The sequence below is a fragment of the Bombus impatiens genome, unplaced genomic scaffold, assembly GCF_000188095.3.
Source record: "Bombus impatiens unplaced genomic scaffold, BIMP_2.2 scf_0259, whole genome shotgun sequence".
Lineage (NCBI taxonomy): Eukaryota > Metazoa > Arthropoda > Insecta > Hymenoptera > Apidae > Bombus > Bombus impatiens.
The window spans coordinates 14,265-41,536 of record NT_176678.1 but is presented as its reverse complement, the minus strand read 5'-3'; the positions used below and the strand labels follow the sequence as shown (position 1 = coordinate 41,536).

The 27,272-nt window shown below is 29.5% G+C and overlaps 3 protein-coding genes and 1 long non-coding RNA gene across 5 annotated transcripts; 2 read left to right on the top strand and 2 right to left on the bottom strand.

Annotated features, from left to right (window-relative positions):
* Positions 1–510: 510 nt before the first annotated feature.
* On the bottom strand, positions 511–5,836 carry LOC100747887 (protein phosphatase inhibitor 2). 2 transcript variants are annotated; one of them, XM_003488680.4, is made up of 4 exons: positions 5,463–5,836; positions 4,723–4,893; positions 1,202–1,281; positions 511–933 (listed from the first exon to the last, which is right to left on the bottom strand). In XM_003488680.4, exons 1-4 carry the CDS (start codon positions 5,540–5,542, stop codon positions 692–694), a joined length of 573 nt encoding a protein of 190 aa, XP_003488728.1. In that variant the 5' UTR covers positions 5,543–5,836; the 3' UTR covers positions 511–691. The 2 variants fall into 2 exon arrangements, with proteins under 2 accessions (XP_003488728.1, XP_012239818.1); XM_012384395.3 differs by lacking the exon at positions 5,463–5,836 and adding an exon at positions 5,300–5,442.
* An 857-nt stretch (positions 5,837–6,693) lies between these two features.
* LOC100746656 (mitogen-activated protein kinase kinase kinase 7) lies at positions 6,694–16,720 on the top strand. Its single transcript, XM_003488669.4, has 10 exons — positions 6,694–6,813; positions 6,917–7,178; positions 7,821–8,046; positions 8,258–8,375; positions 8,490–8,819; positions 11,050–11,162; positions 11,345–11,637; positions 11,797–11,869; positions 14,861–15,114; positions 15,320–16,720. Exons 2-10 carry the CDS (start codon positions 7,101–7,103, stop codon positions 15,482–15,484), a joined length of 1,650 nt encoding a protein of 549 aa, XP_003488717.1. The 5' UTR covers positions 6,694–6,813; positions 6,917–7,100; the 3' UTR covers positions 15,485–16,720.
* On the bottom strand, positions 9,371–12,961 carry LOC112212657. Its single transcript, XR_002946483.2, has 3 exons — positions 12,647–12,961; positions 12,259–12,439; positions 9,371–9,706 (listed from the first exon to the last, which is right to left on the bottom strand). It is a non-coding gene; the product is annotated as an uncharacterized LOC112212657 (long non-coding RNA).
* A 598-nt stretch (positions 16,721–17,318) lies between the features above and the next one.
* LOC100745253 (putative sodium-coupled neutral amino acid transporter 11) lies at positions 17,319–26,083 on the top strand. The gene is made up of 7 exons (XM_012384440.3): positions 17,319–17,860; positions 19,751–19,804; positions 20,607–20,694; positions 21,879–22,088; positions 22,928–23,180; positions 23,533–23,881; positions 25,564–26,083. The coding sequence occupies exons 1-7, from the start codon at positions 17,801–17,803 to the stop codon at positions 25,996–25,998; spliced, it is 1,449 nt and encodes a 482-aa protein (XP_012239863.1). The 5' UTR covers positions 17,319–17,800; the 3' UTR covers positions 25,999–26,083.
* Positions 26,084–27,272: the final 1,189 nt, after the last annotated feature.

Genomic DNA, 27,272 nt, shown 5'->3' with positions numbered 1-27,272 from the left:
TTAAATCAATTATTTGATATTATAAAATGACATAAATAATCATTTAATCTTTGCAAGAAAACTTAATACGTAATAGATGAATTTACATGAAAATAAATTACAACTTATGCATTAAAATATTAGTATCTAGTAATTACTGTTTATATATTAGTAAAGTGATTAATAATCAAATTACATTTTTACCACAGCACCAATAAAAGTTAGAAAATTACTGTGATTTTTTCATAAACAAAAGAAATTTGTAGTTTCATTTTTGAATTAAGAATGTCTATCATTCTGTACAATTACAGAACTAAGTACTAGCTTGAATTCAATAAATAATAAGTGAATGTCCAATGATTAAATTGCTGAAAATAAGTAATTAAATTAAATATTTGTGTAATTATTAATTATTTATTAATATGTGCTTTCAATTACGCAATTAATTACTTATAAATTCACTATACATTCGTTGTGTAATTAATTACACTGATTAATGTATAAGTCAATTATTGAAAAGTAGTAAATTGGTCAATTACAAAAATTTATTAACTTAATCATTTAACTCATGTAAAACGGACATTGTAATTTATTGCATTTGTCAGTTGTATAATAGTAAATAAATTTAACATGAACTAAAATTTTTAGAGAATTGAATTCTAAATTCTAATGAAGTAATTTATAATATTATTTATTAATGTCCATCGCCATATCACTTTCCTTTTGTTATATTGCAAGATGGCATGCACTTGAATTTAAGATCAAACTCATGTTCTTCAGGATGAAGAGAATTATTGTCATCTTTTTCTATATCTTCTTCATGTTCTTCATTTTCTTCATTGCTCTCCTCATCTTCATCTTCATCTTGTTCAAGTAATTGTTTTCGAGCCATTTGAACTACTTGCCATTCTTGATAATGACGCTTTCTCTTTGCTTCAAATGCTTTACGTTTTTCTAAAATTTTTCCATATACATTGATATCTTTTGTTACTCAATACCACATTTTGATGATAATCTTTCTCATTCCTCTTCAATTGATTAAAATTAATTACTTTTTAATAGGATATTTAGAATTACAATTTTAATAATAATAACAGTAAAATAAAAATCATTTCAATATTTATAATCAACTATAAGGTATACATATTGGTATATATTATATTTATGCAAATATAATTAAAATATAAATTACCTCTCTATGAAAAGGTTTATAATTTCTTACCTCTTTCTTCAACAGTTTCTTTTTCATCTTCATCTTCACTTGATTCTTCAAATATTTTTGGTTTACTGCCTTCTGCCAATCTGTAAATATGGGAAAGAAAATTCTTTACAATTTGAAATGAAAAGAAATGCAAAATTTATGAATTTTTAGTGGTCAATTGTTCAAACCTATAATTATTAATGAAATGAAATATTTAGAAAAACCAAATTTGTGAAAATATAAAATATAAAATGTATTTAATTGTTGTTGATATTTTTAAGTACAATTGAAGAATATACAAGTACAAAACATATAACTACTAATACTAATTGTAATAAAAATAAGAAATAAAGCAAATAAATGGAATAATTATTCACAAAAGTACCTTAATATTTTACATAGGGTTCCCAAAATAAAAAAGTATATATAATACATTTAAATATTATAACATATGAATCGTTTCCTTCTTATTACACACATTTTTATAACAATACCTTAAATCCTAATTTATCTTTGTAATGTAATCTGTAATTACTTTATTTGAATCTTTCTAAAAACAATCATTTTGATTAAATCATAAACATTTTACAACCCCATGTTTATACTTAATGTAAAATATTTTCTTATTGAATGTAGTTCAAGCATGTATTTTTATGTAATTTTCTTTTAGTATGTAACATTCCGAAGTAAGGATGTAATTAGTTATAAAAGTAGCTGATCTGTAATACTTGTATGACATATGGTTACATTTTCATTTAAATATTCATTAGCAAAATTATGTGTATATTATTAATTATATATCGTATGAAACTTTTTTTATGATGCTTAATGCTATTACAAAAATAATTATTAAAATAATATTGTAATACTGTTAAACGTTTCTTAATTAACATTGATATAAAATTAAATTTATGTTAATATAAATATATTATAACTGAAATGAATTAAATATAAATAAATCATAATAAAAATTTGGTAAAATTAGGAGAAATGAATTTCAAATTTATTATTTCATTATATCTTGATTTTCATGTCACAGTCAGCAGTTGTCTACACAGAAATTATTTTTTATTACTTACTTTTTCGCTATATTAAATAGATAATAAAGGTATATTGTTAAACAAAAATTTTGTGTGGAGTTCAGTATTACATGCATTTATATGATCAAAAATTTCTAAATACTTCATAGAAAAAATACTGTTACTTTTGTAGAGATTTTCATTTATCTTTATATGGTAAGGCATAATAGTCATATCAATATAAACTATCTTTTGAAATTATGAATGGAGATTTCGTGAAATGAATGAATGCAACAAGTAAATAAGTTGTTATTTATGATACATAGAATATTTTAATACATACAAATAAATAAATAAAGAAATTAATTTATCCTATTATATCTTACCAGGTAAGAATTCAGTTTCGACAGTGAGATTAACAATCTAATATATGTAAAAAGATTTTCTGTATGTGCATGTGTGTATGAATGAATTTCTTTGGTACTTCAAAATGCTACCATAATGCTTCAAACTCTAATGCTACTTAACTATTTTTCCTTCTTTTCTTGTAGTGCATGTCAACTCCATTCAAGTGTTCAAATTTCACACAGTAGAATTACTTTTCTGAAAAAAGTATAAACGTAAAGAAGACTTTTGAAAGATGTGTAACACCTTAAAATAACATAGACCACTGTACGTATTGCTTAAGTTACAGAATTTTTTGTATAATGTATTCGTAGAAATTTTTTATATTATTCATTGTAAAAATTGGATGCTTAATTGGAAATTTTGATTTTAAACAATAACATGTATAATAATTTTTTTAATTCTTTTAAAAATATATATTTATTGTAGTTATCTTAAATTCCATATATTTATTGGATATTGGTTTTTCATTATCAACATGCATATTATATAGACTTTTATTTGATTTTTCAGGTTGTATTAATTCAGTATTATTCTACAATACATTAACATAAAAAATTGGTTTTATTTTCTTTATTATTAAAACGTTTAAAAATTTAGCTTATATAAATTTAAAAAATTTATGCCCCAAAAATGTATGAGGAGGTGTTTTGTAAAAATATTTTATTTTAAATGTATGTGCATTCAATTTTGACAATTAATAATGTTTAAAAAATTATAACTATATTTCATGTAATTTTCGACTTCGGGATGTTACATACCTTTTGAAACACTTTGTATGTTTCTTGGTGCATGTATATTTGATTAAAACTGTTTGATCATAGTATTTGTAAATATGTGAACCATCTTAAAAATTGGTCCTGTTTATTCAAATTTTGGAAATTTAAATAATATTTTTCTGAAGAATTCAAGCAATTTTCCACACAAGAACCTCTTTTTGTGTAGAATTACTGAAAATAATAAAGGAATACAACTCTGAGAAGCAAAAACAGCAAATGTACATTTTGAAGAGCACTGAAACTTACCAATGAAGATTTATTCCAATAAAAAGAATAAATCAACATGAAATTTCTACATACATTTGCATACATTCATTCTATTCTTAATATTCAATTCCAATACCAACACTTGAGCATTATGTATGTAACAATGCTATACTCTACATGATGATGTTGCTACTTAATATAGAATAGTAGCATAATTTAAATTTGATAGTTTCCATTTAAGCCAATCCTGGTATAAAACTCTAAACACATACCATAAATTAGACTGATTGAAAAATTTTAAACGGATAAAAAGGAGATAATATTTTATGTTAAGATCTGAGCATAATGCATCCTTCCAGAAAGAGAAAATTATAAATAACAATCACTTTAGATTATAATATTAATAAAATTAATTTTCAAATGATTTTTTAAATAATATGCTCCTTACAGACATAGAGAAAGAAAGAAAATTAATAATTAGAAACTCATTACAATAAATTGATTGATAGTAAAATAACAAATTATAGACATTAATTTTAATTTGTTAATTCATTCATTGATTTTCTAAGCAATATGTATATCTCATTTTAATGCCATTCCCTTAATGTAATTCCCTTAAAATAAAATTACAAGTTATAGAATATCGCACTATCAATTACATTTGTGTATTACATAAATCAATTAAAAATCTATTTCAAATAATATTTTTTTTTCTATCTATCTATATTATTTCGGAAGATACTATGCACTTTTGTATTATATATATTATGAAATAAGAATGTGTGTAATTATATTATTTTTATTAAATAAAATAATATAAAACGAATATTACAGACATATTTATTAGTTGTGAGAAGTAGATAATATTCCAGTCAGTATTAACATTAATGTAACTATAAGTTTAGTTACTATTGGTGTTCTTGAAATATTATACATATTTTGTATATTACAAAATTATACACTTCTTCAAACTGAAGTTTATAGAAATCTACCAATTTTCTTTTATTTATTTATTTATTTATTTTTTTTTTGGTGATATGTGGTAATATGTACAATGCAGAAGATATTTATGAAAATAACTAGAAATATAGAATAAAATACTTATTTCTAATGAATTAATATAAATACTTACTTGGTAGCAACTGCAGTAGAATCTAATTGATCAAATTGAAATTCAGCTTGCAGGCCTTCATAGTTGTATGGGGTTTTTGGTTCATCAATCTTCATATGACCATAATCTTTTTCTGCTGGGTGCAATGTTGCAATTATATTCATTTCATCCCATTTTGTTTCTTTGCTTGGCCTGTAATAAAAATTGTCATATATTATTAAAAATTTATCATTAATATTTACTATTTTAAATTATGGAACAAGCAAAATGTAAAATTAATATAAAATACTATCAATTTCCTAACAGTATTTGATAAAACGTTGATTATGACTTACAAATTCAGAAAATTATATTGTAAAATTATAATGAAAAAAGATATATTTATTAATATGGTTCAATAGATAAATAACAATTAAAATTTTTTACGTATAAAATTTACTTAACTATGACAGTTTGTAACAACTTTAAACGAAATTACATGGATTAAGAAAGACAGTAATTAATTTACAATTATGACAATGCTCTAATAAAATAAAATTAAAATATAAGTAATTAAAGGAAAAAAAATATATATGAGAATGATTTAAATTAAACTAACCTTAAAACACAAGTTAACTCTGTGATCATCTCTCTTTCTCTCTCTCATATAATTTTTAGTTATAAAAAGATATTCACTTTAAAGTTACTCGTTTATATATGTATGTATAAATGAAACCATTGCTTCAATATGAAAGAAATAAATCTAAAAAAATCATTTATACCTGGGTATATCTGGATTATCGAAGCTGCTAGATGATTTTAAAATTCCCTTAGGAGGCCGTTTCGAAAGATTTTCTGCCATTTTGAAAAGAGATTGATTCACATTTGATAATTATAAAACATGACGAATCTTTGTAAAGTCAAATTTTCTTCAGAATGTTTCCACTCGAATTAGAAGTAATTGGACAATCGTTTATTGACGATGACAAATTATCACCTTAACAATTTTCAGTTTTAAATGGAAAAATCACGAGCTCTGATTGGTGCCATGTTACACAAAACCTTATACAGGGCAGGGTGTATTACGTAGTATATATGTATATACATATTTTGTAGTACCACGGTCATTTTCGAATTAAATTACTGAAGCATCGAAAACTATTTTTTGTAAGTGAAGTTATAGCCCTCTATTATGTAATAATCCGTTAATGAAATTAAAAGTTTATGGTAGTATAACAGATTTTACATAACGAAGCATTAAATCGAGGTTTCGATTAACTATAATAAAATGAGAATTTTTCTACGTATATTTTTGTTAAATAATTCTGCTTTATTATTTTTTTATAATTTTACTTATGTATACTATAATAATATTATTATTACTTTGTACATAATCTATGAACAAAACTTTGTTTAATTCTATAAACTCTAAACGAATTACGATTTACACAAAACGACATATTAAATTATAAATATTAAGTATTAAGTATTATATATAAAATTAAATACATATTAAATATTAAATTACAGAATATAACGTTTTCGATATTTAAATTATGTTAAGTATATATTTAACATTTCAAATTACTTATACGATGTATAATTACCTGTTTTGTTTCTTATTTGACATAAGCAAATTAATTATAGCACGGGCGAAGATATATATATATATAAAAAAGAATATAACAAGTATAACAAAGATTAAAAGCGTCGAACATAATATATGCATCTGCTGATTCAGTATCTATATTATATTTAGAGGACATATATTAATATTTTAATTTTCTCTATTTTAAACCGTATAGGATTATAATATGAAATGCAAGTCAAATTTTATACTGAATAATAACAATATATATTTTTAATGTTTCTGAATATATATGATATTTTGCAACTTGACGCAAATAAATTTATGATTGAGAATATATGTATGGAATATATGTGACATCAAAAAACAAGTAGTCTGTGATTGGATTGTATTTTATTTAGTAAGAAAACCCAAAGCTATCCCCGAAGCCCCGAAGTAAACTTATTAAACGTCGTTACGTAGTACCTGGTAGTACGTAGTGCACATTCATTTTACACATATGTGTACATATTTCTCTTTCTACCTTTCTTCCCATGTCTTAACTGGTATGCTTTTTGATTAAACAAAAATAATTTAATGTTTCTGTTTTTGTTAGCACATAAATTTAATCACATTTTCTATGTTTAACGATGGATCGTATTTCAACAGATCGATCTATCGAATGATGAACATCTATCGATACAACTTTCTCGCTACACATGCCTTCTGAATGTTAATAAAATGGAAAATATCAAAGGAGTTTGAGCTCGGAGTTTAAATAAATATTCGTTCATGATAAATACGCCCGGTAATTAAATGTGCCCTGAAACTAATGTGATGTCGACTGTGTGTGATGGCGGGTAAAGAATTAGTAAGCCATCAGCAGCAGTTTGTAGAAGAAATTAACTACGATGAAATTGAAACAGAGCAGGTATCATAACTATGCAGAAACTTTTCATTATTGTTCGAACAAGTCAAATTTTTGTTTTCTTAATCGTCGTTCAATAAAACATTTCTCAAATGTTACATCCAGTTGCGTTTAATTTTTGTAATTTATCCTAATTGATTATCTGATTTTGTTTGAAATATAACCTAAATGACGATAGTTGAATATTTTTTAAGCAAATTTATGTTAACGAAGCTCCTTTCTATTTTCTGTACTTTAATATTCGAATTTTGATTTAGATAACGAGAGAGATTTTTATTTGAAATATCATTAAGTTGAGAAAAAAACTGAAAAAAAAAATTTTTTTATTTTAATAGATTGTGAATATATGTCATTTTTAAAAATTTGATATAGATTGTGTAGAATAGAAATAATTTAATTAAAAATTAATAACATCGTTTAGTAGAATACAGAGTATATTAAAGAAGAATAAATAAAATATTAAATTTTTATATCTTTGTATTGTTTTTCATTTTGTTGAGGTTACATGCAGTTTCTATGTTTATCTAACATTATTAATATTCTTGATTTGTTACTTCATTTTTCGAAAAGAAATGATTTATCTTAAAATCTGAAGAGCGCTAAATTAAATCAATAATAAATTGTTCATTATTTATTTTTATGTAGGTAGTCGGAAAAGGTTCTTTCGGAGTAGTATGGAAAGGAAAATGGAGGGGACAATATGTTGCTATAAAGTATATAAACTCAGAAGGTGAAAAAAAGGCCTTTACTGTAGAAGTTAGGCAATTATCTAGAGTTGTGCATCCCAATATTGTAAAACTTTATGGTGCCTGTACTAAAAATCCGGTTTGCCTGGTTATGGAATATGCAGAAGGTGGCTCCTTATATAATGGTATTAACTTTTTTAAATTCTATAGAACTTCATTTTTTTAATACAATATTGTTATAGTCTAAATATTATTGTTGCTTGTTTTGATAATGCATAAGATTTAATTTGTTTAACAAGACATTAAATGCTTTTTATTGTTTCATATTGTTTTGTTATCATCAAGCTTTAATAATTAAATATTACATTTACTTTTTGTTTTATTAATATATTGCAGTTTTGCATTGCAATCCTCAGCCACAATATACTGCAGGACATGCAATGAGTTGGGCTTTGCAATGTGCACGTGGTGTCGCATATCTTCACAATATGAAACCAAAACCTTTAATTCACAGGTAAATTAAGTTAAATATATATTTTTTTTTATCGAGGACATAGTATAACAATCTGGAAGTTTTTTATTCAAATGATATCTGTAGCGTTTCAACAGATTTCATTTATATTTGCAGAGACTTAAAACCACCAAATTTGTTGTTAGTTATGGGTGGACAAACTCTTAAAATTTGTGATTTTGGTACAGCTTGTGATCTAAATACATATATGACTAATAACAAAGGTTCTGCTGCTTGGATGGCTCCAGAAGTATTTGAGGGTTCTAGATATACCGAAAAGTGTGATGTGTTTAGTTGGGGTGTTATTTTGTGGGAGATATTGTCAAGGAAGAAACCATTTGATGAAATTGGTGGTTCAGCTTACAGAATAATGTGGGCGGTACATGTAGGACAAAGACCTCCTTTAATTGAAGGTTGCCCTAAACCAATTGAAGATCTCATGACCAGGTATTTATTAATATTTATAATCATTCACTTTTATAATTAATAAAGCATGTTCTAATAATTTACTAAAGAAGTTAAGATTAATTATTTTCTTTGTTTTATAAAGTCATATTATCTTTTTCGATAGTGACACATGTCACTAAATATGTGATAGAAATAATTGTAATTGATATAAAGTATTAGTATTTGAAAGTATATGTTGTAGGAAAAAATATAACAAATACTCTATTTTCTTCTTGAAATTAACTGCAGATTATTGAAACGTAAAAGTATATTTACAAGTATTTAGATTTAATATATTTTATGTATTTTAACATATTTTACGCTTGAAAATAGTTATAACATTATTATGTTTAAAAAATTTCTTTAAAAACTTTATCATTAAGCATTTAATTTAAAAAATTTTCATTTTATTTGATTGATAATTGGTGATTACACAATTTTGTTCATAGAAAAAACTTCTTTTCAGGTGGCAAAATGTTTTTAAGTATGTTGATTGTTATTTAGAGCTTTTTTAAACAATTTTATATTTATTTTACATTACTTGCATTTTATTTGTATATAATATCTTGATAATTTTTCCATATGCTGTGCCCAAATCATTTTTAACGATCATTTAATCATTTTAAAATTTGTATTTTGTTAAATTGTAATAGAATAAACCCTTTTCTCATAACATAAAAGTTGTATGTTTAAAATATTCTTTTCAGAAGAGTCATCATATTATTCTGATATTATTTATAAGGATTCAATTGTGTAATTGAATCATTATTATGCTAATCTTTAATGAATTTTCTATTTATTCACAATTTATATAAATTGTGAAAAGCTATTACCTATACAGGTTGAAATTTAAGATCTTATACATAGCGTCTTCAAACCTTCCTTTCCTGTAACAGAAAAACATTTGTTTAAAAGTATTTAATATGATCATGTGTACTCCTTGTTATTCTTCTTCTTAAATAATCGATGGTCTTAAGTACTAAAAAAATAAAAGATAATGCGAACAGTTTAATTTATAAGTATTTAATATATCATCAGTATTTCTGATATATTCTAATTTGTGGTCGATTATGCTATGCTTTTTAATTATAATGTCTAAGATCATGGGAAGTAGGGAATAATAAATTAATAGTCATCAATCAATAATCAGTTGGAATTTGATTGAGGTATAAGGAGGGAATGTAGAAATGTTGAAGGGTATGAGTATCGGATTGATTGTTTGGAATGCTGGTATTTTAGAATAGTTTAGAGTATTTTAGAATAGGAATGTGTAAGGTGGTGGTCAATCTACCTGGTGCTAGGATAACTTTAACAGTTTCATAATTCTTCATTCTGAGATTGTTCTGCGTTTCTAATTAGGGCTTTTCTAAATTTCTTCTTATGAATTTTAGGTTTTGTCCTAAGTGAGGGTGAAGATTGGGGCACATAGTTCATCATAATATTTTCTTTTAAAGAAATTAAGGTCCTTTAGCAACTATGGATTCTCCTTTGGGACAACAATCCACTCTTTCATCCCCTTCAATGGTTAGGCACTGGGAGCAAATTTTAGTGGTAAGTGAAATTGTCTTCAATGATATTTGTCCATTAAGGATTCGACTGTGCCAGATGGCGAGATTACTTTCCCTTTCGTTTTTCGCATGATGATTCAACACTAGAAGGAATGACTTGCTTTTCAAATCATTGTCTATGGTAGTTTCCGTGGACTTTCTAGCAAGAAATTTAAGAAGTGCTCCCAGTTATTTTCATCATAAATTTTGTTGACAGTAGATCGTGGAAGGGAAAGTGTTGAATTTGAGAGGATGGAAAATATTGCATAAAATATTCAAATTTATGTTAGTCATGAATTATTGTTGCGATTGTATAATTGTAAAAAGAGAGAAATTTAAAATTGTAATATTTTAACTTTTGTGTAGGAAATAGGAAAAATGAAATGTACCTATTTCTTCTGGTACATTATCCTTGAAAATATAATCAATATAATCAAGAAATAATCAATAATCGATATTCGATTTTAGTCATTTTTCCAGCAGAAGGGTATTAAGGGAAATGAGATCTATCTTTTTTTGTTATGCCTACTCTAACAAATTATCTATTCTGATAAATTACTTTATATATGTGATTTTGGCCAGCATGTCCCTCTATTTTTATTACGTATCTTCTTACATTCCAAATAAACATTTATAAATCGTTTGTAAGATGTAGTAAGAAAAGAAACGAACGGTTGTTTCAGATGTTGGCACAAATCTCCCGAAGAAAGACCATCAATGGATGCTGTTGTAGAAATAATGACAACCTTATCACAATTCTTTAATGGACATCTAGAACCAGTAGAATATTCCCAAAGTAAGTTTATATATTATTAAAATTTTTTATAAGTAATTTAAGCAATCCAAAGTTATGAGATTTAACAAATGATTAATATTTACTAATAATAGATAATAATTTTAAATATGAAATGTTTATTTATAAACATGCACAACAACAGTGATTAAATAAATTAATTATAATGTAATTTTATATTGTAGAAGATGTTGATTCAGAGGAAGTTATTGACAACCAGGTTTCTAAAGATGATACTTTGGACGTGACTGATACTATGGATTCTGAAATAAATGGATATGCTGCCAACGGTACTATTAAAGCTAATGCACCCGTTTCCAAAGAAAAATCGGAAATTTTTAATGAAAAAAACAGTTCATCGAATCCCTTCTACGATTTCAGGGATCCACCTCCTAAAAATAATATTTCAGCAAACAATCCATCCAATAAAGAATTCCAGATTAAAGATTTTCCTCAACTTTACGTTGAGTGTGATCCGGTTAGTAACTTTTAATTTAAAAATAATGATTTGTTTACATATCATTAAATTAGTAATTAATATTTAAAGAAGTATAAATATTTTCCAACATTTGTAGTTATTATGATTTACGTATTTACATTTTTGACACAAACATATTCTTATGTTTTATAATTCCAGAATGCTTGGGGATTACCGAGTTCCGATTCACCATTGGAATCTCCTATTCTAAAGATAAAGAATACCGCACAAAGTAAGTTTTGTATTACCTTTATTATAAAATATTTAAATTATAAATTTTGTTTTAGTTGATTTTGCTTTTGATTATGGAAAAATTGTTTTAAACAGTTACAATACGAACGATAACAAATGATTGATAAGTAGATACATCATTGTGTTATAAATATTACGCTTTTCATTTGTTTGTAATAGAAAATTTTAACGAAGTTTTCTCTCTCGTTTTCATTTTTGTTAATATTTATACTTTTATTTTATTTTATGGAATACATAATTTCTTGCTTTCTTATCATATACGTATAGCACAATTATTAAATTGTTATTTGCCGATGGCCTCGCCGTTGTTCTATAACAGCAGAGGAAGGGGAACTTGTTCGGGGCGAGAACTTTGAATTTGTGACTCACCGCGATAGTACTCTAATCCCAAAATAACGTTCTCCGTATGTTCCACAAAACCTTCCTTTTAGCGCGGAATGTGATGCGCTCAGGCAAATCCATTGTCGTCATTCGATTGCTTTTGTAAATAATTAACACTTATGTCTGCACTTTGATTTTATTTGCGTTCTTGCGAAATGCGGTTTCATTTCTGTTTAATTGAATAAAATATAATTTGAAGATATAAGAAATCAATCCACTAGCCACTAAAATTGATTAAAAATCATTAAAAATCTATCAATTAATTTGATAAAAATTGTAGACTTTTACTGAATTAAATTATTAATATTTATATTTATAATTATTTATAGTTTTATGTATATTTGGCTTGTGATTAATCTGTACATACGTTACGTACAAATATTGTTCCCTTTCAATATAAAAAGACACGTGAGAACGAAGCGATAGAAAGAAGTTAGAACATCGCACCTTGGCTCGTTGTGATTTCACCGTGACGAATACTTTGGGAGTTCGTCGATCGGCGAAATCTACCCTGGCAAAGGGCCCGCGAAAACAGTCACATTGTACGAGTATACTAAATTTAACGAACAACTAATCAGGGGAACTTGTTTTTGATTGACACCTATCGACGACGATAAAAGCTTTGTCCTAAAAGACCCAAGTAAATAAAAACAGACCATGCTCTTTCTACTCTTTATCAGATTGAATACATATAAAAGACTATAAAATGACAAACCGAGAAGAAATAAATTAATTTTCCAAATATCTGCAAAAGCCGAATGATCTGGATAAAAGTATAAAGAATAAAATATATTAAATGATAAATTATATATTCTACTTCAATAGCTTTTGTCAAACGAAATTATTGATTTTCAATCATTTTCTTATTTGAAATATTATTCTTGTTGATACAGTTTCCAAAGTTGCAGCATATGCTTCCCAAAGAAAGACGATCCCAGGATAGATATATGTCTGTCCCCCATTGGATTTCTTAATTTTTCGCTACGGCATCAACATGGAAATCAGAGCTTCGACTTAATCCAGCCCTGAAGATGAATTAAGAGCCGAAGAACCGTATTTTCTTCTTGGCTCGTGCTTGCACGTCCTGTCTGGTGGGGGATACCTCGAAGCAGGTGTAGCTGACTCACCAGGCCCAATATAGATGCACGTTTGTTTAGTGCTCTCCCGACACATCACCAAGAACGACCGTCTTTTCTCTTCTTTCTTCTTTTTCTCTCACCCTCGTTATCGAAAAGAAATTGTTCGTTTCTTGGAAATTTTGTTTTCTCGTTCCCCCTGTCCCATCTGCATTTTTTTTCATCTTTTACGGACGAGTTCGATCGACCGCCATCCTCCGGATCAAAGAGTGGTTCGTGGTAACTTTTAATCGGAGAGTGACATCTTTCATGTGAACGAATACTTGATTCTATTATGAACGAAGCCTCGACAGGCTCCAATATTTGGAAATGTGCGAGGAATACCCAAATATCGTCGCCACGGACACCCTAAAGCGGTGCTGGGTTTTGCTACGTTAGTACTTTGCTCTGTTTTTCTTTTTCTTCTCGTCGTTGATGGTATGACGAGGTGCCTTTCTTTCTTAATTTTTATTAGGAGGGTTTCGAGTAAACCGCGATAGAGCTTTTATTATACGATTTTACATGATATTCAACATTGTAGGATCAAACGACGAACAGTCGCTACTAATCACGCGATAGAGGTAGAAAAAACGCGCGGTTGAACCCGCCAAATGTGATAAAAAGTTAAAGGTCAAAATTTGGGATTAAATTTTAAATTGATGGAATGAGTAGCTTCCGTAGACTTAGTACGGAAATTAACATATTATTAATGTTTCTATAATATGTTTCGAAAGCGATTATGCCTTAATTCGATGTAATTATTGCATAACTAGTATACTAGCAGTTTTTGTTTTGGAGGAAAGCAGGAAAACAAATTTTGAATCAAGTAATGTACGAGGGTATTTCACTTGAATCGAACGAATGTTTGTACAGTATTGTTATCCTCAAAATAAATCGAGAAGTTGTGAAATTAATTTAAATTCAGAATGGATTTAACGTAAATAGGCGTACGCAGCAAAAGTCGATAACTTTGCTGTGATCATTTAAAAATGGGTTAAACCAACATAACACTACTATATTTCTAAAGTAGATCTTCAATTCAAGTTGAATTTAGTGTTGATGAAAGAAACATAGCAAAGTTTATTATTTTAATGTTTTCCTTTATCCCTTTTATCCTGCGAATGTTTAGTAAAAAGTAAAATAAGTCATAAATACATGTTTGTATATTTCTTTCTATATATTTTTTCTAATAGTTTCGAGTAAAAGTATTCGGCAATTTAAGTGTGCCATAATTTTGACATAATCAAAATGAACTTTTTATACGAATAGGTTCCAAGTCCGAGTTTAGACTGATTACTGATATGTTGATAATACGCACGTTTAATCAGTGTATTCGTCATATTTGAGAAAATATCAATTTATTTTGCATCGGTCTTATACCAGAAACATCTTTGGATAGAGTAAAAACAAAATAAGTTACTTACGATCATTTATATTAATCGGATTAACTTTCGGCTATAATTATTGTTTGACAGGTAATAGCACGACTGACAAAGATTTAGACAACGTTTATCGCCTTTTGGACGCGGATCTGAGGCCATTGACGCCTGATCAGACTTGCGAAAGATCGAAAGAAATTTTCGAAGAGCACAAACAGCTGGCGCAAGAATATTTAAAGGTGCAAACGGAGATAGCGCTTTTGGGGCAGCACAAAAATGAAATGCTAAAAAATTTGACCATAGACAGTTTAAGGCAGCAAGAGGAACTCAGGAAACTGGAGGATGAAAAAGTAAGCCGATATAAACAAAGATTATCGGTAAAAAAAATTATTTCAGGATTGGTTTATGTAGAAGGATCGCAAAAGAGTAATTTTTAAATGACGCAAAATATCTGCAAACTTTTAAATTTTAGGTTTATTTTTCAGAATTAAAATTCTTGTTATATTATGCTTTTGCAAATCAAATTATTAATTTTAGTTCCTTTCTCGATTACAGGAGTCTCTCATAAAGCTGTATCGAAATTTAAAACGTCAGTTGGAAATCATGAAGAATCAGAGGACGAACAATGCTCTTTTGAGCAACGCTCAAGTCGGTCCGACAGTTTCCGGAAACAACGGGTGGTTCGTGGTACCTTGTCAAAATCCTTCGAGACATTCTTGAATACCAAGATTAGACAAGTACAAGCGTTAGACGAGATTCTTTTTTACATTATGTCTTGCGAATTTCCCCTGTGCTTCCTTCCTGTAGCGAACACGGGCAACAATATCGATTTTCTCAATAGATTTTTCAACGTTAGATTTTATTCTATAGTATACAAAATTAAAAGAGAGAGAAGTTGGCAATGCAATCTCTTAAACATAACTATATATATAAAAGCACTGTTTTCTATTTGCATTTGATTTCAAGAACGTTTATCGAGACTTCTCCGTTTTAATGAACAAAATTATGTAAAAATTTGATCAATAATATGCATATATATTTAGGTATCTATATCTTTCAAATAAGCATTACGGGGAATCTACCGAAGTAGCTTTAAATGTTGCTATAATGCTTTTATCGTGTTTTAAATATAAAAATACAGGTTTGAAAAAATACTGCTATGAGAAAGTTAACGTAATTGGTGGTTATCAATCAGGAATCGATGATTAGTCAACTGCCTGTGTAATTTGTTATTACTACATTTATTTATGTAAGAATTACCATTAATAAGTAATAATTAAGGAGGTATTGTATTATTATTTATCTAATTTATCTAATTTGTCCTTACGTATAATTATTTTTCGTTACAAACTAATTTGTACAGTCAGTAAAATATTCGATAAATGGTGTCCTCCTTATAAAATATTAAGTATTGTATTTAATCGGATACCGATAATTGTTCATTATGTAATTTCTATTTTTTGCCATAACATTGTCAAGAATTAGTTATTGAAATGAAGTTACAGTAATCAAAAATCGGTTCTTCAACGAAAGAACCAATTTTTTTAAAATTGTTAAATATTTTTGCGTCAAAAGCTTATTTATGAAATATACGCGATATTTTCTTTTCATTTCTCGTCTTCGTTTAATAACTACGAGCGAGTTTTAACTAACAGTAACACTATCAGATAACTAATAATTCTAGGATAACTCCTTGTTTACGTTATAGTTTTTATACTATGATATCATTAACATCATCTTTTAGTAATATTCAATATTGTATTTTATACTTTAAAGAAAAAAGTTTGATTATTAAAAAACAAAATATAACGATGTTTACCAGTAATTGTTCACGGTGCCTCTGGTTTCGTACGGGTCTGACTATAAGTATCATCTTCTACTTAAAGGCATGATTTCTTTACAACTTGATAGAACTTTACTGTACAAAGCATAATAAATAATAACATTTATCATTTATTCTACGATCGACCATTATTTTATCTCCTCTACTGTTTCTTTTTTAACAGAACATTTTTGTATTTTCTTCTTCGAACAAATCAATTTAAAATCTTAAATAAACATACGAAATCGCGTATCTGCAATATTTTCATGAAAGTTGAAATGAAAGCGCATGAATAACGATATTAACTATAAGAGAAGAAAAAACGGAGCAAAGAAGAAGGTTGCGAATTTTAATTCCATATTGAAATAATTGTTTTCCATCAAATTGAACGTATTCGTTCTTGACATTAATAACTTCTAAAACGAGCACCGAAACTGCACAAACGCTGCGACTAAGCATCTTCTTAAATAATACAACACAAACGTATCCCCATCGAGCAGAGACATTATCATCAAGTTTATTTCCATTTATATGGAAATGTAGAAAATATATACACTGTAATTACATGAATCGTGTTATCGTGGATAAAACCAGCGCGTCGTCAGTAGTGAAAACAATTCGACTAATATAAACCATCAGCTAACGTCGCTTTTGAAATATCTCTGCATTTTTTAGTCCAAACGTTCTTTAATCCAGTATTAAATATATATATATATAAAAAAAAAACACATAAACACATACACACACATTCCTCAGCATTATAGCGACAATTTATATATATAACATGTACAATTTATATCTCAACGCAAATTTTGCCAAAGACTTAGCGTTTTGTCATACGCGATGCAGTGTGTCTCCGTTCGACTTAATCCCATAGCTCGAGTTTATAGTCTTAAAGGGTTGGTTGAAGGAAACCGTGTGCGGAGGCGGGGGAAAAACTGAGGGGGAGAACAATAACGAAGACAACGACGGACCTCGATAACGCAGAAAAACAGGAACGTGTGCAATGCGCACGCACCCATCGCAACCACTGTATGTACATGCCGCTGGAGGGGTTGTAACGGGGAGGTGAAAACGGAAGCTCGGTTAGATAGGAAGGGTGCAGTCGCCTCAGACGTCTGCTCGATCCTACTCTCACGTCGAACCTTCCCTTTAAGCTTTCCGTTTATTCTCGTTTCCATCTTCGATTCTTCCGCTTTCAATAAAATCCCGCGATGGCTTTGGACGCGAACGAGAAGAGCTATATCCTGGACGCGAGGAACAACTACGAGGACGTAAGTAAAAGTCACGATTTCTATCCACCTGACCGTGAATCACTGTTATTTTCTCTGTTAGTTCTTTGGAGAACACGGTGACGTATGTAGACAATGCGTTGTTCTACTAGTGTTTCTTCGCCGTGAGCTAACACTGTCATTTAAATCATTACGAACATTGCAGAGGAATACGGATAGGCGTAGTAACAGGTAGGATTTCGCGTAATCCGGTTTGTTCGAAGTGGCTAGCGCGACTAGTTTCGGATTTGTAATTGTTGGACGGTGAATTTGTGCGAATCGAAGTGATTTCTGTCGTTTCGGTTGTAATTGAATCGAAGTGAATATGTGTAATCGAATAGATCGCAAGTTCGGAAAACGATGTTTGTCTCGCTGTAATCGTGTTATTCGTAAAACGTACCTGCCTATCGTTAGTTTCCGAGTATCGGAGGATGTGATTGAAAATTTGGCATCGTAATTTAGATTCAAGTAAAGTTTCGTGATCTCCTTGTTATTTAGAGATCGATCGTTAAAGTGAAGTCAAAGTTGAACGCAAATCTGAAGTAAAGAATTTTTGAAGTGATTCGTGAGAAATGATTTTACGGATTCTTTCTGACGAATTTATTTTTCGAAATTGTAACTATTTAAAGCAAAGAGAAAGAGAGAGAGAGAGAGAGAGAGAGATGTATTTTTTTGATTCAAAGATATTCTTAGTGTTATCGTGACAAAGAGGAAAAATCTATAACTCATCGGATATATAGCTACGCGTTCTTTTCTCTACGTATCTCTTTATTATCATTTTTTTACTGTCTGTACGTGCTATATTGAAATTATTTTCAAAAATTATTACTCTTTATGTCTATGCTTTTAAATATCCTGCGATAGTATTTTCTGAATGCCTCGAGCTATTATCATATTTACGTACTAATCGAGAATGTATAGATAGATGGAGGCCCGAATGGATATAAAATCTCGACGAATAAACGCGAGAAAATCAATTCCACTTAATTTATATATTATATTATATTAATTATGAAATTTCATAAGAAACTTTTTTTATGTTAAATTATCACAAATTAATGTATTTAGTACTAATTTATATAACTTCTCTGATAACGCGTAGAGTTATAGTTTCTCAACTAAAAGTTTAATTCACAACACCATGAATTAACTTCAATCGTATTAGAAACGTCGTCAGTTGCACAAATCTTATTACTACGTACATCTATACAATATGTCTGTACGGGGTGGGGCATGTAAATGGGACAATTTCAATATTTCTATTACTCGTAACATTTATAAACAATAATATTCGGAATAACGCTATCAAATGGTAAGTATGGAACAATATATTTGATTATAGCGATACTTTCACTATTTTCAATATATATTTATACCTCTTTAATTAAATTAAATTATGACGAGTTTAATAAACCATAATAATATTATGAATTAAATGTATCAATCGAGAAGATTACAAATTTCGTAAATTTTTCATCCTCAGTAATCGAAAAGTTTTAGTTTCTCATAGTATTGCCTAATATGAAAATTATCGAAATTTCGTTTGTATCATTAGTAATGTTTAATTAATAAATTATGTAAACGCGATAAGATAGCAATATAATATAATAACTAAGCGCTCGATGTAAGATAACGTAAAAGATATAGAGTGAGAAGCTGGGAATAAGAATGCAACAACCTCTTTGTAATACGCTATCGGCCAAAAGCACAAATAAATTATTATTATTATTATTATTATTACCATTATTACAAATGTAACGTGATCGAATAAAAGAAAGGTAAAAATAAAAAAAAGGAGAACATTGTTCCAAAGAATGTAATTTTACGCCTAATGATTTTATCGTGATTAGTATTCGGAAGTGAACCTTGCTTTTAATATTGGCTTTAAAATAGGGTGGCAGTCTGGGTTCGGAGGAATCTTACGACGACATGCGACAACTTGTCGGGGTAAGAAATACAGCTAATTAACTAGATTTTATATCCGATCGATCGTAGTTTATGTCAGAGTTAAATAAGCGTATGCATGAATTTTGCATGAAATATTTTATCCTCTCGCCAATTTTCGTTTTGTTACAATCAATATTTAGGATTGATATTTTGTAATTGTATGAAATTAAATATATGATACGAAGAATGGAAAATAATGAATTTCGTCGATTACGATGATCATTAATTCAAATTGGATCGTTGAAAATCGAACAGTGGATTTCAATCATTCTGAATGAGATCAGACTACAATATGATATTTCTATATATATGTATAATATAAATTCCTATCGAGCGAATATTCCATCGGCCTAGTATCATGCTAACAGAATATTTTATTATTAAAATGTCTATTCGCATAATATTTTCAACGCAAAAATATTCTATGCAAATTTGATTTTGGTTATTATTAATATATAATTTTTATAACAACACACGTATATACGAATATTAGATAGTTGAAAGCTTGGACGCGGTAAATCAAAGGATTTACAATTTATGAGATCTTTCGACGAACGATTCGATCTTTTTCTGTTGTCTCAAATAACAAGAATTTTATTAAATTGAATCAGTACTTATAGATTTCTGTGCTTGATTAATACGAATACTTCGACAAGAAACTTTTTCGCTTATTTTCTTTTATCGCTGTATGCTCTTTGATATAACCAATTCTTGTCAAATCATGTTTCTACTCTTACTATTTTTCTTTCTTCTTCTAATTTATCTCATTCTTTGTCGATATAACTGAGATATAATTTTATAGGAAAAGAACGAAGAATCTGGAAAATTCAGTAGTCTACCTCTGGCCAGTTTTAATTTCATCAATTCCATCATTGGCAGTGGTGTTATTGGTAATTCGAATATATGATATAGTTAAAAAAAATCCTTCAACACCGAATTATAAAATGTAGAAATTTTTAATATATTTTTATATATCTATCTATCTATCTATCATCTGCCTATATATACAGGGTGGTTGATAACTGGTAGTACAAGCGGATAAAAATTTTTCGTTTGAGGCTTTGTTTTCGAGAAAATCGGCTTTGAATTTTCGCTCGAAAAAAAAAAAAAAATTAAAAAAAGAAATTTTCATTCTATATTTTCGACTTCTTTTTTCGCGTAGAATCAACCCCTTTCCGCTTGTACCACCAATTACCAACCACCCTGTATATATCCGATTAAGAAAAATTCGTCATTGTAATTGAATGTAATACAATTATATGAAATATATTTGTTTTATCTACATATGTCAATTTGTGTAGAATAAAAAGCGGTTGTGTGTAAAATTCCAAGTATGTATCTTAATATCTAGTCAACACTTCCAATTGGTGATTCCTTTTTGCGAAATTTTAATGGTCTCCTCATCTTTATTGAGCATCTCGCGTTATTCAGCTATTCCCATATATAACTTTAGTTTCAACTTATCTTCGTTTGTAAATGAAAAATGAGATATATTTTATGCAAGACGGCAAATATACATATAGTATACGTTTATACGTACATAGGAGATTATAGGTTTGCATTCGGAGCCTTTGGTTTGCATCAGGAACCTTGGCCTTCTTTAAATTTTGGGATTCGTATCAGTTTTATCTTTTTCAGGGTGAAGCTGTTGGCTCGATGCCTACTCCCTTTGGATCATCTCGTATCGGACGAATGATTCATCAGGGATCTCTTATTTATGTAACCATCGTGTTCGTTCGGTCGTCTACCATCGGTTATGGGATCGAAAACGATTTTCAACAGTGATCTTATTTATTAATTAATAATGATCACAGTGAATCGACGAGTTGCAAGTTAGAAATTACGAACGCTTTGTAAATCTTTGCAAATAACACCGATAGCTATGAAGATATATTTCACAATCTGTTATTTACTTACATTGCGGCATCGTAACGATAAAAATCTATAAAATAATACTCATTTCATTTTTTAAGAGACAAAGTAAAGATTGTTTCGGTGTTTAAGGAGTAACAATTATTTCGAATCGCACGAAGAAACGAAAGAAGGAGGAAACATTGATTAATACAATTTTCAGGTATACCCTACGCTCTTCATCAGGCTGGATTTGGCCTCGGGATAGTATTATTAATACTAGTAGCAGGCCTCACTGATTACTCTTTAATTTTAATGATTAGGAGTGGAAACATTTGCGGTGAAATGAGTTACCAGGGTTTAATGAGAGCCAGTTTCGGTCGTACAGGATTCTATATTCTTACGACTCTGCAGTTCATTTATCCATTCATAGGTATATGCATCTTTTATAACCACAGGGTAGTAGTCGTAATAACGATTAATCCTACTATTCTCCTCGCGTCTTCTTCAATATCATATCTTCTTTTCAAATTTTCTGGTACATTTTGAAATACATTGACGAAAGATTGTAAAGTGTTTATATATCGTATATTAAAATGAAACATTCAAACGTTATCTTACGTTTCGATCCCGCCGCGGTTTTCAAATTTTATGATTTAATCTCGTTTTAGTTTCAACCCTGAAAGAAGACTTTTAATGATTCGATAAAAACTTTAGCATAAAGTTGTAGCGTGAAGTCACGCGTATCAATAACGATCCTTTCATATTTTTCACAAATTAAAGAAATTTTGTAACCGTATAGAGAAAGTATAATTTGGTCGAAAATGATTTTCATATCCAGTCATACCGTAGATTCCTGGAGGATAGCAGGGTTTTAATCGTTTATTACGAGAATTAGAATCGCGATTGCGAGTCTTTTCTATTAAAGTTAAATCATCGACCTATTTTATTACCTAGAATTATCTGAAACACGTATTACCTATTATGTTCCACAATTATATGTAGATAACAAAGTTTCAAGTAAAGAAAAAGAAAAAAGAGAGAATAAATAAAACAAATATGTTTGAGGTAAAAAAAAAAAAGAAAAAAAAAAAGAAAAAGAAAGGAGTTTGGTGAACTTTCTGAAGCAGGTGTCCGAATCAAAGCAACGTATCGGAAAATACTCGCTTTCGCGCACCATTGAAGCTCGTTTGGAGAACTTTAGAGTGCAGCGGCTCTTGTATATAAGAGGCCACCATTCGTACACTAACTTATTCGTCTTTTCCTTTTCAGCGATGGTCTCTTATAACGTTGTTGTCGGCGACACGGTGACGAAAGTGCTAATAAGGTTAACAGGGATGAGCGAGACAAGCATTTTCGCTCATCGTCAAGTGGTCGTCTTGTTCGCGACCGTTTGCATCACTATACCGCTGTGTCTTTATAGAAATGTTGCTCGTTTGGCCAAGATCTCGTTTCTTTCGTTGGTCTGCGTTGGTTTCATTCTATTGGCCATTTTAATTCGGATGGGTACGATGTCAGCAATTGTGTGAGTGATCTTTCAAATTTCCTTCCTCTTCTTTCAAAATTCTCTTTCAAAACATACACTTTCTTTTTCCAAAAATTAATTGTTTATAGCTGCACGATCGCGTAAAAGTCGAGTCGCGGCTGAACGTCAATTTTTTTTACCTTAACGCTACGTTAAAGAAACGTTAAAGAAACAAAGTATGCCATTTTTCACATCGTATTTGTATTACACGTACATTACGTTGGTTTGCCGTGCAATATTATTGCCTGGTCTTTTTCTATCTCCTTCTTCTCTTCCCTTTCTATTGATGATAAATGGCGATAAATGACGACAATCCCTAGGCAATTAAACATGGAATCGATTCGATTTCCAGGCCAAGCCAAGAGGATAGTTGGCGATTCGCGAATTTCCCCGGCATTATTCCATCCGTCGGAATTATGGCATTCGCCTTTATGTGCCACCATAATACATTCCTTATCTACGAGTCTATAGAAAGGGCTACTCAACAAAAGTGGGACATCGTCACCCATTGGTCGCTCTTCACTTCCTTCGTGATCGCAACAGCTTTTGGAATCATCGGATATGCCACGTTTACCGCGTATGTTCAGGGTGATCTTATGGAAAATTATTGCTGGGACGATGATCTCATGAATTTTGCCAGAATCATGTTCAGCGGGACTATTCTACTTACTTTTCCCATTGAATGCTTCGTCACAAGGGAGGTGAGTTATCTTAATTTTGGCAATATCTTTTCTTAAGTTCTAGGCCAGTATTCAAATTCTTTGAGAATTACTCGTGCTATATATATTCATTTTTTCCTTCGATATTACAAAATATTTTAAGGCTCTTCGTGCTTTGTCTAAATGCTGAAAATTAATATTTCGCGATTAGACAACTACATTAAATTATTCATATTGTATACTTTATCAGTAAAACATTGAATATCATCTTAAAGACTCCTCGTTGTAAAAACCTATCGTAAAGATTAATATCTAACAACGAAATAACTGTACATCCTTTGGATTTGAATTACTACAAAAATTACTATCAAAATTTACTTAAAAAAATATTATTTAGCGGTAAACCAACTCTATTTTCTTTGTATTCGAGTGTTAAGAGACTTTTAGAGATTTACCTCCAGCATCGAATGAGTTTTATTAATTAGAACAATTGTATTTCGTTCCCTTTAAATTCACAACGAGGTAAGACGATAGACGCGAAAATTATCGTAAATGAAAATGGCACGGGTGTAAGAAAGATTACGGCGTCGTAACATTGGAATGTCGTGAATAATGGAAAGTGAATCGTGGAAAAGAAGGTGGAGAGACCTGAATAAAGGAACTAGGTAAGTTGAATTGTACGTCAAGAATATAATAGTCAGAGCAAAATATACTGGAGATGTTTGCTAACAACTAATCATAAAATTTATCGCGATATTACCGTTAATGTTTAACCTAACATCAAAGGATAAACATTGATTCATAATTGACTATCGATTTGAAAATTAAAAATTGCAGTGCTTCGAAATTGAACAAATTTATTCGATACAAGCTTTTCAATTAAATATTATTGAGTTTTTCTAATAGCTAAAGTGTTCTACCACCGAATATCTACTTATGTAACTATTAATAATCTCTCTCAGTAATAAAAAACATCAATGGTAACCCTTCCCCCCAGAGCGTTCACCTCAAGGAGAAACAGTTACTTGATCGAGTTTTACACTGAAGTAACATATATCCAACTAAGTTCTCCTCAACCACCATAAAGGATAAACGAAATTCATAATTTAATGATATCTGTGATCAGAGATGTTAACGAACTGAATTAATTTTCCTTCGTCATCAAGCATTAATAACAAATAATAAAATTGTATCGAGGTTCATGAAATATTCACAATTCGGTCTATTGCTCCTTTTATCGATCTCTAGTTTCGTTGCATAATTGTAAAGCTTTCTCGAAACATTTTATGTTTTTTTTTTAAATTATTAATTAGAAATTAATTAATAATTAATTAGAAATTATTTCTAATTAACCGATATATTTCTATAAATCCTCCTCTTCTTAAAATCTCATTTAAATGTCAATTAAAGCCAGAAAATTATTTGTTGCGTAATGTTAATTATCGCATGAACATGTACAGTTAATTTTGAATTACTCGCGCTGTTTTTCTATAAAATCTCTATCTGATTTTCTATAAAAATTAGGATTAGACAAGGAGAGTAAAGAAAAGGAAAAGGATTTAGAGAAATTTTCCATAAACGCATGAATATCCGCGATTATCTAACGACAACACATGGAATCTATTGCCCGTTAAAACGATTATTTAATAAATTGTATACAAAAAATTGTATACAAGATTAAAAGTTCGACGTAAGGTCGATAAATTTGTGAAAATTTGTTCCAGGTAATACTGACAGCGATTAAAGGGACCGATGAGCTCGAAGATCATACTGCATACGTCCCTAACTCCGACCGGAAATACTTGATAATTACTTTGTCGATAGTGGTTGTCGCATACCTGATATCGATGTCAACAGATTGTCTGGGTGTGGTTCTCGAATTGAATGGAATCCTCGCTGCTGTACCTCTAGCTTACGTTCTACCTGGCCTGTGCTACCTCAAACTCGAAGATGGACCAATTCTTTCCTCCAAAAAGCTTCCGGCGCTTGGTTTGATGTCCGCTGGCGTGTTTGCCGCGGTCTCTGGTTTGCTGTTGCTGATCCTGAACAACGATACTTCCAGTTCCTGCGTGCATGGACAGGTAATGCCGTATTGTATCGAGGGTATGAATAGCACGAGTTTCGATTCAAGCATGAAAAGTACCATTAGTCCGATATAATCGAGCACGTTCGAATTGGCCGAGGAATTTTCAAAAGCTTTTATTCAAAACCGATGATAGCTTTGCGATGCTCCAAGTTACGGTTTCAATTTCAAGTCAAAAGAATTTCAATTTTCTCCGTCTTTCTTTCTGGTTTCTTTTTGATTTCTTTTTGGTTTCTTTTTGGTACCTTTTTGGTTTCTTTTTGGTTTTGGTAATCGAATGCCACAAGTATGAAGGAGCATGATAAATCACTTTTTGTGTTTCTTATGGAAGAGCGATTTTTAAATTCAATATGTTGTCTAGATGTTCTTTCGTTTGATCCTGGAAATGAGTACGTGTCTTTCTTACTCTTTTATTTGTTAAAAAAATTTATCAAAAGAGAAGACATATATATTAATAACATTAGTATTAATCAAGTTGAACTAATTTCTCATATAATAATTTCACTTATTTTCAAAAAGCTTACATATTTGTATCCATCCATCCATCCATTATTCTCTTCTCCGACCATTTCATATTAAAATACTCTTTTTTTGGTCACCAAATGACACAAAAGTCGGAAAATCATCAAAACTAGATTATCTCAATATATTCTTTCCATGTGATCTTCGGTCTTCGATCGAAATAGGATAAGATATAAAATTAGACCGCGGAGATTTATGCAATGTCATGTTTTTTATGAGCAATTATGAAGAAAAAAAGAGATTTATTTTACTCACTAAATATGATAATGAATACTGTACTTTGGGTATAACATGTATACCTATTTTTGAATATCGTGACCATCCTGGGCTTTCTTGCACCTTTAAATTTCCCACGAACACATAAAAGTCCGCAGTCTACTTATAGTAAATCATGCTTTAACATTGGTGGAGCATCATTGCATTATTGCCAGTAACATTATTATTGTTATCGGAACGAAGGGGAGTAGGATTTTGTTTGATTAAATCGAGAAACGAAAATCAAAAGCTTTCTCTTCCACGGTTGAAATCTACGTGCTAACATATGCCGTAGATATTATAGTAATGTAACTACTGAGAAATCTCGGGGAGGGGGGCGGGGGGAATGTATCATGCTGAACAAGCGAAAACACGTTGAAAGTTTAAATATGTTATAATACACGATGTACCATGAGTAGATTGATGAGACAACTATTTGTTAATATATATCGGCACTTTATTCCGTGGAATGCGTGAATTTAAATATTTTTCAAATCAGAAAACTATAGACAATATCGTAATATATGACCTTGCGTTGCGCACATTTCTTTTGGTGTTGCAAAATCATTAATT

Bases quoted from the DNA above. Each gene is read 5' to 3' on its own strand.
- LOC100747887 (XM_003488680.4), bottom strand. From the start codon at position 5,542: ATGGCAGAAAATCTTTCGAAACGGCCTCCTAAGGGAATTTTAAAATCA. The intron at 1,282-4,722 runs GTAAGTATTTAT...CCATATTTACAG, and splicing joins TCTACTGCAGTTGCTACCAA to ATTGGCAGAAGGCAGTAAAC. The intron at 934-1,201 runs GTAAGAAATTAT...GAAAAATTTTAG, and splicing joins AGAAACTGTTGAAGAAAGAG to AAAAACGTAAAGCATTTGAA.
- LOC100746656 (XM_003488669.4), top strand. From the start codon at position 7,101: ATGGCGGGTAAAGAATTAGTAAGCCATCAGCAGCAGTTTGTAGAAGAA. The intron at 8,376-8,489 runs GTAAATTAAGTT...TTATATTTGCAG, and splicing joins CCAAAACCTTTAATTCACAG to AGACTTAAAACCACCAAATT. The intron at 11,870-14,860 runs GTAAGTTTTGTA...ATTGTTTGACAG, and splicing joins GATAAAGAATACCGCACAAA to GTAATAGCACGACTGACAAA.
- LOC100745253 (XM_012384440.3), top strand. From the start codon at position 17,801: ATGGCTTTGGACGCGAACGAGAAGAGCTATATCCTGGACGCGAGGAAC. The intron at 19,805-20,606 runs GTAAGAAATACA...ATAATTTTATAG, and splicing joins ACATGCGACAACTTGTCGGG to GAAAAGAACGAAGAATCTGG. The intron at 23,882-25,563 runs GTGAGTTATCTT...AATTTGTTCCAG, and splicing joins AATGCTTCGTCACAAGGGAG to GTAATACTGACAGCGATTAA.